Source organism: Takifugu rubripes, chromosome 16 (genome assembly GCF_901000725.2).
Source record: "Takifugu rubripes chromosome 16, fTakRub1.2, whole genome shotgun sequence".
Classification (NCBI taxonomy): Eukaryota; Metazoa; Chordata; class Actinopteri; order Tetraodontiformes; family Tetraodontidae; genus Takifugu; species Takifugu rubripes.
The window spans coordinates 3,639,267-3,657,724 of NC_042300.1; the positions used below are offsets into that span (position 1 = coordinate 3,639,267).

Sequence of the window (18,458 nt, forward strand, 5' to 3'; positions counted from 1 at the left end):
GGGTTTGACGTTGAATATATATAAACCCCGTTTGAACAAAATAAAGATCTTAAATGTCGGTATGATCGTCCATCCTCTCACTACTTGAAAGACTGTTTCCTGTTTCATCAGCTCCAAAATCTTCAGTTTCTCTCACATTTGTTGACTTTGGGCTGATGACGGGACTGTTCACCTTCTCTGTTCTGTTAGTTTAAATTTAAAATTGGAAACAGAAAAGACACCAACACACCTTAATAAATTATTCCTGTGCAGTTTTTAATTACCACTGTCTTCCACCCCTTATTAAGATTTCATCTGGAATCTGTCTGAACTGATTATTTTACTGACAAATATGATGCTACATGTAAACAATGCTCATAATGTATGACACCTTGTATTGATTAACTGTTATTGAGATTTTGTATGACGTGACCTAAATAAAGAAATGTATGTTTTTTTATACGTATATACGTGTGTGTGTGAATCTTGGTTTAGTATTGATGTTATTTATGTGTTTTTTCCAGTCATGTTATCTTTGATGAATCATAAAATAAAGCTTCTTTATAAACTTGGTGTGAAAAGTTTACTCCATGACCTAAAATATTAAATTAGTTCCAATTTCCTCCACCAAAAACAAATTTCATAATTAATAAGGATTAAACTTTCACAACTGTATTTCTTGCTTGTTTGTTTTTTTAATGTGTCAAATTATTTAACATTTACCAAAAATCACTTTCAGAAAGACACAAACACACTGAAATATTGAAATGTCATGAATCATTAGACATACGAATAGTTGAGAATCTGAGAAAAGTAGGACAGGAAAACATTTACTCACAATAAAAACATTTATTTTCTTCAATCTGAAACTTTTTATATGAAATATACAAACACAACACCAACAAATAACAACGCTCAGTCAAAGGAGAATCTGGAGGCTGGCAGGCCGCCACACCATTGGCTGATGAACTCCAGGACGTCCTGACACTCCGGGCTGTGATTGGTCTGCAGGGACGACGGACACAATCACCAACCAATCAGATGAGACAATAATCCACCGCCACTAAGGTGGCAGCTTTAATGTTGTATCAGAAGTAAAACGACAACATCTTCCCTTCTGAAAGTTTGGATTCTCACCTTTGCGGCCATGAGGAACTTGTTCCAGTCTTCCTTGTTGGCTGCTGCAGAGGACAGATCCACCTTGTTCCTCACAACTGGGTAACCTGAACACAGGAAAAAGGTCATTCAGAAATATAAATCAGACAGCACACATACACACGTGTGTGTGTGTGTGTGTTACCAGTGATAATACAGGGTGGAGAGCGGAGGCCGGTGTTGGCGTCCACCAGTGAGGCTTCGTAAGATTTCCTCTCATCCTGCGGTAGAACCTGCTCCAACCGATTGTCCATGGACACCATCAACACCCAGTCACGGATCTCCTCCCGCTGGGCATCCTGATACACACACACACACACACACAGAGTTTTCTCTTGTCTGCCCGACTGACCTGATGGTCACAGAGGTCTTACAGTGACGCAGAGTTTGGTGGGAAGGGGAACTTCAAAGGGGATGTCGGTGTCTGAGAAGTCAGAGTGGTCCATGGTGTCCAGCGTCCCCTCGTCGATGGCCTGTTGACAAGAACCAGTTGCTGATGCGACGTTCCATCATGCTGGTCAGACGGACGGATGAGATTACTCACGTCACACAGATCCAGGAAGTGATTGAGGAAGACGAAGGCCATGTTCTCCCAGCCAACAGCCTGTCAGGATAAAGAACGAGCTGATACACTTTTTTCCTCCTAGACAACGAACTGCGTCTCCCTCTCTGACCTTGCAAGCGAGCCCGGCCTCATAAAAGGCCCTGTCTGCAGGAATGAGCATGGTGTGGCGCAGGAGCGACACCGACAGCTTGGTTGCTATGGTGACCTGCAAACACACAACAGAGGGAAGGAATATTATAAGAGCAGAAAAGATAAATGTTCCATCCTCTTTCTCTTCCACGTACCAGCTGCTCGACCCCTTTGGCGGCAGATCTGGTGGCGTAGTAGTGAGCGACGAGCAGCATCTGGTCAAAGTCCTCGTGAGCAGGAGAGTTGGCCTCCGCAGACCCAGACAGGTTCTCGCTCTAAGAACGCCACAAACGGCAGAATTACTGGGAGAAGATGTCATCAGGAACGTGGGAGAGCAGATGGCGCTCATACCAGCTTCAGCAGGAAGTTGCGTAAGTCGGCCCACATTCGGAAAAACTCCGGTGCGTCCGTGTTGGGAAGGTTGATCACATCCAGGAAAAGACGCTTGTAGATGTTAAAGTTCTAAAGAAAGAAAGAATCACCACAATTGTTATACAAAATTCATCCTGAGTGAAACAGAAGACAACCAATTCTTTTTGTAGCTGAGTCATTATTGTTTCCTTCTCAATAAATGATTAAATAGCTGGGGGGCAGGCGGGGGTGTATCGGCAGGACCTGAGGGTTAGGTGGCGCTCCGTGCTGCACGTACAACTGCAAGGCCTTCAGAGGCTCCTCCTCCTTGATGAGGTGCGAGGCGTAGAGAGCCACGTACTTATGGAGGACCTTGTAGTTCTGGGAGGTGGCAGCATGTCGTCAACAAACCCAAACTTTATTTAAGGTTTTCATACTCGTGGGTTGGTTCTGTTGCGAAATCTCCAACCTGATTATAAGCCGTCTCCAGACATTTGTCCCACTGGCCTCTCTCTGCGTACATGTCCAGAGCTGCCATCACGTCCACATCCACCAGCTACAGTTGTGAAACTCAGTTAGATGGAACCTGCTAAACAAGGCTGGAACGGCTCACAGTACTTACGGAGTCCACCTTGCCCTGGTTCTTCAGGTACTCTTTGTACTTGTGGTCCACGTAGTCCTCATACCTGCCGGACATCAGAGCTGAGACAGCTGGGACTGGAAAGTGTGTGTTGTCACCTGACCGTGGTGTAACCTTGGCTCCAGCTCCTTGGCAACTCTCTTAGCTTTGTTCCACTCCTCGCTGTCGATGAAGACGTCGATGGCCTCCTTGATGAGGTCCACGCTCAGGTAGAGGTCAGCAGCCTGAAACGGGCCAGACGGACTCAGCAGAAGCTCGGGGGCTGAGCCTGACCAGCGTGCGTGTGCAGGCACTCACGTCGCCGTGCTTCCTGCGCTCCGCCAGTCGCGGTGCGACCGCTCTGACGACCTCCGCCGCCTGATCTCTGCCGAGGAACTTTATGGACAAATCTGCTGCCTGAAAGGTTCCCAGGATTTAGGTGAGACGGTTTCAGATCGACTGTTACTGAAGCAGCTTCATCTACGAGGCGTCACCTTCATCCAGCACTTCTCCACCAGAGCGGCGTCGGAGTCGTCCTTCACCTTCAGGTAACACTCCACAGCTCGGGAATACTCGCAGGACTGCTCCCACTCTCTGGCCTGTTCCAGGAGGCCCTCCACCCCCCTGAAAGCAGCACAGCGTCCCCGCAGGTGAGATCTTTACAGCTGTGTGTTTTCGGCTCCGTGCAGCGAGATCTTTCACCACTGCAGGAGTCCAACACGAACACTATCTCTGATTTCTCATTAGCATGTTGGTAGAGGGAGAAAAATATGCTCCTGTCATCTTAATGAACTTCATTCCTACTTTTATCACATCTGTTTGCAAACATCAGTGTGTTTATGCCCGTTTAATCCGCTCATCTGGGGGAATAATTCAGTGCTTTCTCAGTTTAACGTCTCCCTCGTTGGTTTTCACCAGCACCAGTTTGAGATGTTTTTCTCTGAACTCATTAAAGAGGCACGAGCGATGAGACGAGATGAGACGTGCTGCTGGATAACTAACGAGCTGTTTTCATTAAAGCTTCGATCTGCTGCAGTTTCCTACGCTGAAACCCTTCCAGCAAACGTGTCGGTGGCATCCTCCCTCCGCTCCGTTCTCACCGAATTCCTTTCCTGGAGGTCTCCATCTCGTACTCCTCCTGGAGCACTGACAGCTTGTTAGCCAGGTACTCCTTACAGATCCGGATAGCATCGCTCCACATTCCTGCCTCCTGTTCAGCATCAGCACCAAATACAGAAAAACAAGACTGTTAAAAGAGCAGCTACAAGATTTATGTCTTCAGTTACCTGTGATCTCGATTGAACCGAGACCGCTTTACTGACCTTGTAAAACTGGACGGCCAGTTCTGGTCTCTGTGCTCGGAGCAGGAGAGCTTCGGACTTCTGGAGCTCATTCTGTTGGAAGCAGAACTTGGCCTGCTCCACCAGAACGTCACACACGCTCTCCGGGTCGTAGCCTTCAGCCACCCGCTGGGCACCGGCCCAGTCCTTGTTATGGACGTGCCTGAAACACACACACACACACACACTGAATCACTCCTTACCCCCCCAACATGAACCTCTTGATGAAACTTATTTGCATTACGACCCACATTAACACAGCCTCTTTGGGTTTTCCTGCTTTTATGAATTCCATCTCGGCCTCGGGAAACTTGCCCTGGAAGAACCACGGCAGCATTCAATCAGTGAGGTTCTGTTCTGAATTTTATCTTATTACTGTTATTGGACGTTCTGATTTGAGTGCAGCGTGTGTGTCAAAGCATGAGCGGGTTCACCTGATCCTCCAGGTGCATGGCGTGTTTCAGGTGGACCTCGGGAATCTTCTCTTTACATGCCAAACGGGCCAAATCGAAGGCGAAGCTGAACAAGCTGTCAAGCAAACAACAGGACTTTAGAGCCCGGTCACTTCCCATCGTGACCAGTCTGGACATCAGAGACGCAGAGGTCAGAGGGGACATCAGGAGTGGACACGCTCACGCGCTGCCGTGACGCTCACCATTTGTTTGAAGCTGTTTCGATGGCGAATTCCAAGAGGCCGAACTTGTTGAGCAGCTTCACAGCAGCTTCTCCTCCCAGACTGTGGGCCCACAGGTAGGCCACACGCTTCTGGGCCTCTGGGTCTCCGTGGCTCTTAGCCACCTGACACGCGCACACACACGTGCACACACAGATCACATTCAGGAATAAAATGTCAGGTTTGAAACATTTCCTTAAAACAATCATCTGAATGGATGTGTCATGGACCACAGCAGAATCAGAACCGCCAACATCGACGTGTTCTTAGTAACCTGTTGTTCAGGAATATATTTGAACGGAGATTAATCATGATTAATCAACAGGATTTAGCTGATCAATCGTCTCAATTATTGGGCAGGACTAATAAAGATATTAGATGAAGACGTTGTTGTTGTCGTGAAGCTACAGTCTGGAGAACATGGAGAGCATCTACCCTGTGAGCGTCCTCCCACATCTCTATGGTGCCGTACATGTGGACCGCAGCTCTCCATTCGTCAGCCTCAACTAGGTGGTGCTCGGCCTCGGAGAAGCGGGACTCGTTCTCCAGCTCCTGCAACAGTCGTGGTTATAGACACGCCACTCTGCCAGCAGGACAGATCCAGCAGCGTACCCACCTTGGCCAGGTGCACGTGGGTCTCTTTGAGGAACTCGGGGTGATAGTTGGCCACCAGGCGAATGACATCATCAAACATCCGTTTCTTTTTGTACATGGTGATGGCGAGGTCTAGCTTCTTCACCACCGCGAAGAGTCTACGTGCACAAACACCGAGTTTTCACCTTTTTGTTTGAAAGTGATGGTGTCGATAATATGAAAGGAGACGGCTGTTGGAGTCTCCGCCTCTCATCGCTCTGCATTAACCTCTCTGCCTCCTTGTATTTTCCATCCTTCTCCATCTCCTGGGCCCTGCTGATGTACAGAGCTGAGACCTCCTCCGTGGTCATACACTTGACTGCCAGCTGCAAACAGCACAGCAGAGAATCCCTGTTTCATTTAGGACGTACGCAGTTTGGGACTTTTACCCCCCGACTCATTCGAAGGCTGAGGGAGCGCTGACCTTGTGTGCCCTCTCCCAGCTCCCTGCTGCTGTGTACATGTCAATGGCATCTTTAATGTGACCTCCTTTGACAAACAGCTGCTCTGCCATCTGCAACAAACAAAGCAAGACCAAGACTGAGGAGGGTAGCTTCCAAATATCATACTGGCATGTTTATAGCATCTGTGCTAATGTTGCTAACGTCAGCCACGTGTGGAGCACCAAGTTACCATTGACCCAGGAGCCTCTTCTGCCTCCAGATAAAGTCTGGAACCAGCTGACATCAGTCAAATGAACTAATCTGCAGCACATATTGGGGGTTTGTATGCACGCGCGCGTGTGTGTGTGTGTGTGTGTGTGTGTGAAACATAGCAGAGAGAAAAACTCCTGCAAGAGTCACGTGAAACCTGTAATAGAATTTGGGAGAAGCAGAAGTGTAAATAGATTTTTGCCACTTAAGAGAAGAATTAATATTACAGCCTGAATCAGCGCTGTCGCCAAAGCAGCTAACGCGCGTGTGGGTCTGTCGTGACAAAAACTCGCAGGTGTGAGCGTCTTTCGTTGTTTGACTTTGCAATGAATCATACTTTCCCTGCAACTTCCCCTAAGTTGGACAGTAAAGAGCTTGTTATCTTAATTGCTTTCTGTGAATTCGCCCATAGAGCAAACAGAGCGAAACGCGCTGCTATTTTCAGAGGCTGGCAGGCTGTTTGGCTCAGCTGAGCTCATCAGAACCAGCCGAACACGCTGTGCTCTGCCACCGCCGTCCTTGTCGTCATCGCCACCATCATCTCTCGCCTTTCTCTGTGTAATTACACCAGATTTTGCTTTTTCTTTTCCTTTTCAACAGGCCTGATTTTCTGGTGATTGAGCAGCTACTATTGGAAGCATCCAGCCCAAATGACTACTGCAGGAGCCACTCTGGCAACCATAGCTTTACTGAGACCACATCCGCACTCTTCTGTGGTAATGCTTGGTTCCCTTTACCTGAGTTTTTTGAGCTTGGATGTTTGCTCGTCTGCCTTCCTTGTTAGTTTTTACTTGCCCCAGCTTTGTCTTGTTTTTTTCCCCATTCCTGCAGCTCCTGGTTCACTGCTGCCCAGACCAACCTCACTTGCCGGCACACTGGCCACCTATTGCACCTTTATTTCTTTGTAACTTTTTTCAGAATTAAACCTTTTTATGGTCAGGTTTGTCTGTCTGCATTTGGCTTCACTTGACGTAACGGGTTCCCTCACTGCTGCTGTGCTCACTCCCCATGTCAAGATTCCATAATATTGAACATCAGTGGATACTTGTGCGTTTTTGCCGCTAAATGTGCTTCAACGGCCTTTTATCTTCATCCTCTCTAACCTCGTATTCCTGCATGGCAGCATAGTGCTGCGCTATCTTCACGCAGTAGGTTGCAACCAAGGAATCTTCCTGTAACTCCAGGAGGTGAACGGCTTTCTTCCACTGGCGAGCAGCGATGGCTGCCTCGATGGCTTTAAGGGAGCAGCTGAGAGAGAGGAAGAAGTCAGTTTAATGCATTTGTGTATAATTACACACATGAACTAAATATCAGCCGTTGAAGCTAAAGCTGCACGTTCCTGAAAGCAGAACTGTCTAACTTCAAGTTAATGTGAATTTTGTGTTAAATGTGGAAGACCAGATGATCAAAATCAAACTTTCCTGGCAGTTTCTACAGTAAAAATCACTCTCAGATGCTTTTTTTTCATCCTGAACTGAATAAAAATCTGGGCGGCTATGACCAAATTTAAGTGGCGTTTTTGGGTAATGAATATAATGGCTAAAGATATCGCCTCTCATCCACCCATTTTGGCTCTGATAAATAACTGTTGGCAATCTTTTTTGGGATTGTTTTTGTTTTCAGAAATCATCTTTCCTGCTCTCCATCTGTCCAAATCTTTGTTTCTTCAGTCCACACACCCAGCTTCAATGAAGTGGTTGATGGCGGCGTCCATCTGTTTCTGCTGGACCAGGTAATCTCCCCAGGACTCCTCCAGTCTCACCACCTCAGCAGGGAAAGCAACACGGGCCAGTTCCACAGCTACAGGAGGCAGAAACTTGATGAAATCTACAGCGCGTTTACACCAAACCTAACTACAGAACAACGTAAACGACGCATCTACTGCAGGACAGGATAAAAGCTAACAGCTACAATTAGTGATTCCCAGATTACCTCACTCTGAGTGCAATTTCAGGTAGGTATAAATTCTAGTTTAATGCTAATCAGGGAGGATGATGCTGGTTCAGTTTGAGCCATAATTAAATATCTAAAATAAAAACATTCTGTCCCCTTTATGAAAGCTGCAAATAAGAGACGCAATGGGTAAACTGCATCACTTCAACTATTCACTATCGTCCCCATCTTAGCATGCTAACAGTTGCTAATTATCTACATTGGGCTGGAAATGCATTCATGAAAGATTCACCTTTCCTGAAAGCGCCACCTTTGCAGTAGTTAGCTAACGCTCTCTCGTTGTTTCTGAGCTTCTCATAAAGATCTCCAGCCTGGAAGACAGAGAAAGGTTTGATAAAGACGAGTCAGACAGTCATATAGAATGCAAATTTAGTGACATCAGTGTAATATTGTAAGTGGGTTTCTGGGAGCTTATGTCTCTGATTGCTGTGACCTTGTGTATGAAAACGCAGCAGTTAATTAACCTGTTGATTTGAAAGGGCTTTTTAAAAAAACAAACGTAGCCCAGACCTTAGCAAAGACTACGAATGCCTACTCTAATTAACTTTGAAGGATCTTTACAACTGGAAGAATCTTTTTCACTGCGCGTTTGCTTCTCTTCCTATTCCAACCGTCATGTGAGGACAGATGGCTGCAGGAAAACAGTCACTCAAGCAGTCAAGACAGAAACAAAGACAAACTAGACAGATGGACGAAGACAAAGAGTAAACATGAAGAGCCTCAAGAAAAATGTTCCATTCTCCTTCTGTTAAAGCTGCTTAGAGCAAGAGAAGAGAAGGGGTCCACGTACCCTCTCATAAAACTCTCCTTTGATGAGACTGGCCACAATGCGGCCGACGCTGTCACTGTTGCTGCTGATCTCCGGCTGATCTATGGCCAGCCGGGCTGCTTTAGTCGGTAGTCCAGCCTTCAGGTAGAGGTTGACGGCCCCCTGAAAGTCCCGCTGGTTCTCCTTCACCGCACCGGCCTTGTTGTACTGACCCGTCTGGATCAACCACTCAAAATAGTTCTTGCGGAGGTTATCCAGCTCTGGGTGCCCCTGGGATCAATGACACGAGATGTTTAATAATGAGCCAGCAACTTCCTGCTCTGCTGTCAACAGCCACTGCTCAAAAACACTTCTAGAAATTTCCATAGGACAACTTGTGACCTTTACGTGTGTTAGGACACCTAGACCTTCTCCTGAGCCCAACAATGGTCTCCAAGCAGACCTGCAGTAGGACAGTGAGTCGTGCTAGAGATGGAAGCAAAGGCGACCCACTGGAGCCAGGCCAGCACCCACTGCACCAGCATATGGTGGGACAGTGGGTCCCAGGATCTCATCCTGGTACCTAACAGCAGATATGGTGCCAGTGGGAATCTGCTAAATATGGTGTTCTCAGGCCAGTTGAGCAGCACAGTCCTGGGCTGTGAGCACTTGTGGACATTTGGGTCCTGATGAAACCTGAGTGGCCTCCTGCAGGTAGGCTGCAGGACTGTTGTAGTGCTCCTTCTGTTCCTCCTGGCACAACAGAGCAGACAGCAGTTTGGCTGTGGGTTGTTGCTCCTTCTGCCTCTCCTGGTGTACTGGCCTGTCTCCTGTTATCTCCTACACGCCTCGACACTGTGCTGGGAGGCACGGCAAACCTTCTGGCCATGACAGGAAGCCAAGAACCAGCCAGAAAGGATGAGCTGTGATCGTGGCGATGGGGCTGCTAGAGGCGATGTTAGCATTCTGGGGTTAACAGAGGATGTCGCCTCCAGGAGGAGTTACTGTCAGTTACACGGCACTTATACAGCAATAAAGAAGACTCATTTCAAAATTTAATGATGCAAAAATAGGTAAAAGCGAACAATTTGAAGATTTTTGAAGATCCTTGTTATGTTATGTAGCCAATCACAGCTGCCCGTAAACCTGTGCCATATTAAAACTCCACTGTGGGGGCAATGGCTACTGTTATTTTACCACTGGCATAGTCACAAGAACACATTTAACCTTTTTTTTTTAAACTTTGAATCATTACTGAGGAGAAGGCCTGTTCTTCAGCCCTCCCTAAGCTGACAGGGACTGAAAAAGCTGCAGAGGAGTGTTGGGGGCTTTATTACCCTGGCTTCTGCCACTGCGATGCACTCGTCCCACATGTGCAGCTCCAGGTACATCTCTATCACCTCATCGACCGCGTTCTGCAAAACACAAACCGATGACAGGCCGACGACTTTATAAGGTGTTTAGGGTAAACACCAGTTCAGCATGTTTATTCCATGACCAACAGAAACAACTTTAACAGACGCGAAGCACTTGAGCCCAGCTTGGCTGCAGTAAAGACGACGAGAGCCCAACCTGCTCCAGGTAGTGCATCTCAGCCAGTTTAAAATCCCCGTTCAGCATGGCCAAGCGGGCTTGGACTTCAAATGATGCTGTTCCGTCTCCTCCCTGGCAGAAACGTGCACAAAGGTAAACACAAACATGAACAACCCGAGAACAGTATCGACATCAATAAACAGAGGGGAAAACATTTATTTTAGCACCAAATATCCCTTCATTATGTTTGTGTGTGTGTGTGTGTGTGTGAGAGAGAGAGAGAGAGACCTTTTACTAGCAAAGTAAGGACATTTTAGCTGGTCCTCATGACCTGAAAGTCATGCTTGAGAGTTAAATCTTGGTTTCAATTAAAGTTAAGGAGTTGGAATTTGTGCCTGTGTGTGTGTGTGCGCGTGTGTGTGAGAGGATACAGAACACACACCACTCCCTGTGAATCTTTGTCAGCAATCTGGTTTGTCTGCTGGAGGAAACGCAGCGTCGAAACATCCCCCAACGCTGCAAAACACCTGGAAATACAAATAAAGGTGAGAAATCAGGAGGAAGGGCTGAAATTAGAAGTTTAAAGGTCTGGAAATCAGCCTCTTCTTAAGGAACTGCAAAAACTCCGGGTTTTGTCTGATTAGCCTTTAAAGATGCTGCAGATTCAGGGACCCAGAGATGAAAAGGCAATTTATTAGCAGCTCTCTGTGAACAGTTGCATCAGATTAAAACTCTTTCTCCCCCTCTCATTAACATCACAGGCATTCACAATAAAATGTGTCTTTCTCCAATTTTATGATTTATGTAAATGGAGCTGACGAAAGATGAACCCCATATAAATTATTAATGATGCAGAAACAAAAGGAGAATGCTCAATGCTGCGCGTGTGCGTACGTGCGCTCACCTCTCTGCGATGTGCAGCTGCTCAGCCTCCAGAGCCAGCTTGCTCAGTGTCTTCCACATAGCTTCAGACTCTGGTGACATCTCCAGAGTCTCCAGGAACGTGACGGCTCTGTGAACACACATTTGACTGGTTTAGCTGGTTTGTGTAGCAGCGCGGCGCCTCACCAGCAGGGCTGCAGGTAACCCAGCAGCATGGGAAAGAGCTGCTGATGGGATGCTTCAAAGCCATCGTGTCAATGTTGACAACAGGAAATATGTTGATATCCCAAGATCATATGAGCACACAGCCGCAACACGGTGGTGTATGAAGGATGTGGCTTCTGCTGGATTAAGAATGAGTGGTGATTAACAGCAGATGATGACACATTCAGCAGCAGCCTCTTTTCACAGAGAGGAAGAAAAACGTCGGTTTCAGTGAAGAGTTCAGCTGCTGCTCGTCCACATTCAGGGGTCACTTGTGGCCTCTCATTTCTAAATGTGTTTAAATCACAACAGAGTGAAGAAATTACAGATTAAACCTCCCAGCTGGCCTGAACGGCGAAGGCACCCTTGAGGAGCTGCTTGAGGAAGCGGTGGGATAAAAGGACATCTGGTCGGTTCTGAACAGCCGGCCATCGCCGCGGGCCTCCTGCGATGGCAACAACCGACGCACACCGGGAAGGACGCCGTCGCCACTGACCTACCTGTTATAATCGCCGTCGTCGACCGCCGTGCCAAACTCGATGAGACCTTCGTCAAGGGCGTACGGCACCGCGCTGACGCCCTCCGCCACGATCACGACGGTCTTCCCGTCAGCTCGCTGAAGGTCCACGATGTCGCCCTGGCGGTAACAAAAACAAGGCCAAAGGTCAGGTCCACCTGCAGTCCGTTTAATTCATCAACACAAGACAGTCGTGCCACTAGACTCTGCATACAGGTGAGGTCAGTGACCCCTGTGGCTCTAGACCTGGATGCTGTATAAGACCAACCCATTAATCAAAGCCCCCACCTTGATGGGGAACATGGTGATGCTCTCTGGGCTGTCGATGCTGTACCAGATGCAGAGGTTCCCTCTGTTCTGCGCCACCACCACGTCGCTGCCGGGCACCCACTGGACATACTGGCAGAAGCTCAGCAGCGTGGCCTTCACGCCGCTCTTTATGTCGTACAGCTGGAGCTGGGGGGGGAGGACAGACACCGGGGTTCTTCATTGTTGTCTTCATCAGCCCCCGCTGAAGTCAGGGAATCAGCGTGGCAACCTCACGATGCCTCAGCAGCCTGGAAACATCGCCGTCTCCTCGGATTCGGCCTCTGTACATTTTGCTGAGCTGCAGTTGCCCCCTGAAGACCCCCCGCTGTTGCAATCAGCTGTGTTAACACCCCCCCCACCACCACCAGCAGCATTACCACCTCCGTTTTTAATAAAGCTCCTCCGTCTATAGTTTTACCCTGGAGCTCCGCCGGCAAAGTTTTTAATAAAGACCGGCCTGTTGATGGAGGCAAATTTCAATTTGAGAGACATTTATGACATAAGTTGACTCTTTATGATTTTTAACTGCTGAGATCTGCTGTGAATCTGTGTTATTGACGTTAATACCCCCACATTTAAAGCGCCGGAATGATGATAGACAGACAGCTACTTAACTCTCTGATCAAAGTATATTCTCCTATTTGGATTTGACTGAAAGTCCTTCACAGAGCATGAAACATGAGGAGAATGATTGGGTCTGATCTGTTGCACAGTAAACTTTATTCTTATGCCTTTCACCCCTGGTGTGCAGTCAGGATGACACCATGGAGAGAGTTCCAATTATCAGATTTTCCACATCTTTGCCCCGGGGATTGAACATTAGATTCTCTTAACACCCTGGGGCAACAACTGACATCAGCTTCCTGCCACCATCACCAGCACCCGGCTGCCGCAGGGTGAATTCAGCAATAAAACTCAGCTGCTGTAAATCTTTTCAATACAGAAAATTAGATCCAGTCTACCAATTCATTACCAGCATTTCATCTAAGCTAATCAGCCGAGCACCACACACTTTTAAAAAAAGGGTGTTTGTATTGTGTGGATCAATGAAAAGGGGAATTATAGCCAACTGCCCATGCTTTTGTTAACTACCCTACCACTTACCCTTTCTTTGTCATACACATGCACTTTTTCAACTTTTTTTCATTTTTCTCTCAAAACTTCTCCCTTCCGATACGTCAGGGTGCTGCGGTTCCACACTCACCCGCTGCTTCTTGTCCCTGAACAGCAGTTTGCAGCCGGTTTCATTAAGCTCCAGCCAGTCGACCTTGGAGTCGTGGCCGATGGTTCCCAGATTGTAGCCCTTAACTAAATCCACTGAGGTGACGTGTGGAGAGAAGATAACAGAGTCAGCCTGACCGTCAGCAGGTTCACATTTTTGATATTGTGCTTTATGTTGAAACTGTCTGGGATTAAATAGCTTCCATTAGCATCCTCGGCTGCTCATCAATCACATTCATCAACTAGGTGTTGATGATTCAATTTTATTTTGCCAAATCCTCATAAATACTAAAAATAAACCTGAAAACTGGACAATTCAGTTAACACATATCATCTTACCAATAGCTATGGTCTTTAAGTCAATCAGATATGCGATCTTCTTGTTGTCTTCGACCCCCCGCTGCTTCCTTTCATTCAGTCTGACACTAAAACACACATTTGTAACAGACTGGTGACGGTGACCACGCTCAGACTCACAGTGATGCAGATGGGCATTGGCTCAACTGTGGCCGAAGTATCACAAAAGTAATGAACAGGAAGGGAAAGTTGTCGAACTACAGTTCAGCTGGAGGCGAGAAGCAGTCAGAGCTTCTCCAGGAACCTTTTGCACCTCCTGACATTTCTGACAGCGCTGAATATTTTAAATGCTGATGTGTTCTGACTGCAGTGACAGCCTGTCTCCTGCCCCGAAGGCTTCAGCGACAGAGGCTCTGCACGGCTAAACACCCCCACCTACTGGACACAACACGTATCGCAGAGAATCACAGCCACACCATGTGGGCATAATTGATTCAGAATTAGAGATTAATATCGGGAGAGAGCCTCGATTCTCAGAATTAAGAAAAAAAGGAATATAAATCAACTCTTCCTTCAGTCCTGTGAACTTTATTAATCCATTTTTTATTTAATCCATTTTGTTTGGCTTGTGTAAGTGGACCCACCTGATGAGGTGAGGGTTCATAAATTCGGTTCTGACTGACCCCAGGACCTCATTGTTGCCGTACTCCACCAGACTCAGCTCCCCGGCATTAAAAATCATGCAGACCTGATGGCGACACAGAACAGCAGGAAAAATGCTACAGGCCAGCATGAACCTCATGAAGTGAGTTAAAATTCTTAACTGCTCACAAAACAGGTTTCAGAGAGATGACTGCCTGTTGACGTACTGTTTCATTATCAAAGTAAAACTTCTCGTTCCCCCCTGAGCCGGGCCAGGAAACCTGAAGACCAGGAAAAAGGTCAACATACAGGCATCTGGCAGGAATGTGCGAGTAACTTTAATGTCAAGATGTGTTCAAATAGGGCTTTAAGTCATACCTCACTCAGTTTATTGGTCAGCAGGTCTCCCAGCAACAGAGTATCAGAGGTGTGAGCCACCAGGTAGCAGTCTTTACCCATGATTTTGACTTCTTCGATTTCATATCCATAATGTGACTTGAGGACCACCCGAGTTTCTGTAGAAAGGTTCTTCACTAGGACCTGCATATCAGAAACATTGACGGCGAAACAGAGAAAAAGACCAGTACAGAAATCCTTTATTCTGTCTTTTTCCACATTTTGAGCAACAGCAGCTTTGGTTTTCCTTGGTGCCTTTACCTGATTCAGACTGACATAGGTGATCTCAAACTTGTTCTTGTAGTTGGTTCTCCGCAGGCAGCAGTCAAAGAGCTCCACTCCTCCACACAGTGTTCCCTGGCACAGAACAAACACATAAACACGCTTCAGCAGAGTCTTGTAGTACCGATTGTCGCCTCAAGAGGTGATAATGAGCCAGTTTGTCCCCTCCACAAGTGCAACATGAGGGAACAAACTAAAGGCAAGTGTTTGGGTTTAAACAGGGAAATGTTAGAAGAGATTAAAAAGATTAAAAATATTAAAATTAGAGTCCCGGCCTCGCCATCCTATTCCATTCTTACAGAAATATGCTCTCCATGCAGAGTAAGTGTTTGTTTATCAGCGAGAGTATTGGGAAAAGGTGTTTACAGCACAGAGGCGGGACCCATCCTTCTTCCAGCTCAGACTGGTGATGGTGTACAAGTTGGGAATCTCTTTGGGTTTGGCTTCATCCCACACGCCTCTCCTGGGAGCCCAGTTATACACCCGCAGCCTGTCAGACACACCAGGAAGAGCAGCTCCTTAATGCGCGGGTATCATGGTGCTGCCATGACGACCAGCTGAGAGTGCGTCTACCTACCTGTCGAAACTGCCGAACACAATTGACTGCCCAGTGGGGCTGCCGCACGCCACGGTGAACTCCTTCTCCGTGGGGTCGCGGCTGTAGTCAAACGTCTGCAGAACGTGGCCGTCTCTGCTGTAGGCCACCACCTTCTTATTGCAGCCGCCCACCATGATGCTGTTTGTGCCCCAGGCCAGAGCATACGGGGGGCACGGGTGTTTCAACAGCTCCCCCTGAGGCCAAAACACACACAGCCCCACTAAACCTCTGCCAGAATAATCCCAAATATCAGCACAACAGAGATAAATACACAAGAAACCCAAAACATTAATTATGGCACATAAAAGCGCGAGTTAGACTGGGACAGAGAGGCGACCTGCACTGGTTTTCATGTACTTAAGCACTTTTCTTGAATATAGTTTTGTAGTCAATGATGATCTGCGAGTACCTGCGACTCTCTTGAACCTTCGCTGTCAAAGAAGTAACGCACAACTCGCCCGTCAGCGTGCCCAGCGAGGAAGCCTTTCCCAGAAACACTGACACAGAACAGACAAAAACCACAGAAAAAGAAACCCATCAGTTGACTTTTGCTACTTGAACAGGTCCAGTCAGTAAACAGGCGCGCATCTTCCATCTGCCGGCGATAATAGTCGAATACTTAGTTACTTTGAGGCCAGTGAGGTGACACACGACTCGGTGGTGTAGATGCTCGATGACTTGTTGGTGTGCGTGTTGGCTAAACGAACCTATGGGAAAAAGAATAATGATGTGGCGTTGAGAGCAACCTTTAATCAGGCACCTGACTAAACTGACCGCCTGCTGGAATTCCAGTCTCAGTCTATCACCAATGATAATAACCATAATCTGTTTCTGTGGGGATGATAATACATGAGAACACGTTCTGGACATACCTTTCCTTCCAATAATCCATAAACAATTCCAGTGTCTGAAGGCCACAGGAGGCAGGTAACAGCAGTCTGTAAAACAGCCAGTAAACATTTTCCCCCAAAAAACATAGGAATGACTAAAACATAAGCCCAAAGTAATTTAATTAAGTAAGCAAATTTATCATTGATCTCTGATCATCTTCATCCACTGAAGGTCGTCAACTTTTAGCAGGTTTCAGACACACACAGCTTGATCGTGTTTACTCACCATCTGAACAAATTTGTTGCAAATGGTTTTCTTGTCCCCCCTAAAAGAGAACAAAGTGTTTACAAAACCTGTCTGTGTGCAAGGAATGATCCTGATTGAACAAATACGAAAATGTTACCAGTCCTCTCCAATTCTGTAGACAAAGATGACGCTGTCGGACTGACCAATGGCGATTTTTGTCGAGTCTGGAGAAAATGCCATGGCTGTAACCACATAACTCTGTTTCCCATACTGGAATAGGAACACATGTGTTTCTATTATTAATAGCAAATAATCATTTTGATGTCTTACAGACTAAGAGCCATAAGTATCACACAATGATACAGTCACTGTGTGATACTTCTGGTCAATGTAATGCATTACACTACTGTAGATACTTAATTATATTGCAGGAGAAATTACTCAAGGGTTCAGATGCAACATTATTGTTACCTTGGAGGCCGCAGGCTTGGTGGAGAACTTGTCCCTCTTCTCTCCCTGCTCATCATACAGCAGCACCACTCTGTCAGCCGTGCAAACGGCGAGTTTGCAGTTATTTGGTGCCCAGGCCATGCACGCCACTTTGGAAGCATGAGCGTCCTGTTATACCAAAGAAAGATTGCAAAAACTCAAGAACTGTTTACTAGCTGAGCAACTTGCAGGACAGGTGTATCTGAAGACATTCTTTAGGTCCTGCACATCACACTTCTAAATAGGATAGATGAAGTAAAGTTAGTGATAAACTTCACGGGATGTCTACATTAAGTCCGAACATCGAACTGCATTTTAGCCAAATAGTTTAGCTTTGCAACTCATCAAGCAAAGCGGCAATCTAGGTATTCTTGTTGAAATACGTTATATTGTTGGTTTATTACAATTAAACATTCTACTATAGCATTAGCCAGCACAAGCTAACTCATCATCGAGCTTACCTGGGGCTGTAACAACGTTCTAAGATACTTCAGTTGCATTTTTGCTTTATACTACAATTAATGTTAGACACAAAATAGCTATAAAGACTGTAGCAGTCGGATCCTTTGATGTTTAGACTTGCACTTTGGTTCCAGGAAAACATAACAGCGGTAGCTAACAGCGAAAAAGGACATCTTTCTAGTAAACTATAACGATCTCCTTAGTTACCGCTAGGGCGGGGGCTTGTGGTGCATTCAATGGTATAGGAAAAGTCGCAATTGTAAATACGTAAGTTTGTGTTTAAATTAAATCGAAAGTTTCGAACACAAGGGTGCGATATGTCAAAAAGATTATTTGTATTCTACAATATAAATAGAAGCAGGCTTTAACAAAAGTATCTTTATGTATCCGTGTTTCTGAGGTCGCCAGGTTGGAGGGAAAGAAGGGCAAAAGTTGGAGATGCCGGGGATTGAACCCGGGGCCTCATACATGCAAAGCATGCGCTCTACCACTGAGCTACATCCCCTCGTTAACCTCAACGCATCCTTTAAGTAATAAAAATAATTATTCCGGCACATATTTACACTACATGGATATTATCACATTTTATCTATTTGACAGTATTTTCTGCCATTTGATAATAAGGACATTCATTACAAAATAAAACACCGATCTAACGTCAGAAGTTATTAAGTACGCCACGGTGACGCTTGGCCTACGTCGATATGCATAAAGTTTTCGTCATTATATCGGAAATATGATATTTCGGCTT

At 46.5% G+C, this 18,458-nt stretch overlaps 1 protein-coding gene and 1 non-coding gene across 2 annotated transcripts; both read right to left on the reverse strand.

Moving 5' to 3' along the window:
• Positions 1–808: 808 nt before the first annotated feature.
• ift172 (intraflagellar transport 172) lies at positions 809–17,909 on the reverse strand. Its single transcript, XM_003971408.3, has 48 exons — positions 17,707–17,909; positions 17,228–17,374; positions 16,914–17,026; positions 16,796–16,835; positions 16,552–16,617; positions 16,307–16,386; positions 16,089–16,176; positions 15,659–15,873; positions 15,448–15,571; positions 15,061–15,156; positions 14,782–14,943; positions 14,631–14,684; positions 14,406–14,509; positions 13,804–13,889; positions 13,448–13,560; positions 12,223–12,390; positions 11,918–12,054; positions 11,236–11,343; positions 10,774–10,858; positions 10,371–10,463; positions 10,136–10,213; positions 8,841–9,089; positions 8,283–8,361; positions 7,777–7,897; positions 7,201–7,345; positions 5,869–5,958; positions 5,673–5,770; positions 5,428–5,563; positions 5,247–5,363; positions 4,794–4,936; positions 4,573–4,666; positions 4,390–4,454; positions 4,121–4,301; positions 3,899–4,008; positions 3,293–3,422; positions 3,117–3,215; positions 2,934–3,043; positions 2,802–2,865; positions 2,649–2,735; positions 2,444–2,560; positions 2,180–2,290; positions 1,984–2,103; positions 1,809–1,904; positions 1,679–1,738; positions 1,509–1,607; positions 1,280–1,433; positions 1,117–1,202; positions 809–984 (listed from the first exon to the last, which is right to left on the reverse strand). Exons 1-48 carry the CDS (start codon positions 17,743–17,745, stop codon positions 895–897), a joined length of 5,247 nt encoding a protein of 1,748 aa, XP_003971457.2. The 5' UTR covers positions 17,746–17,909; the 3' UTR covers positions 809–894.
• Positions 17,910–18,140: 231 nt separating this feature from the next.
• trnaa-ugc (transfer RNA alanine (anticodon UGC)) lies at positions 18,141–18,212 on the reverse strand. Its single transcript has one exon. It is a non-coding gene; the product is annotated as a tRNA-Ala (tRNA).
• Positions 18,213–18,458: the final 246 nt, after the last annotated feature.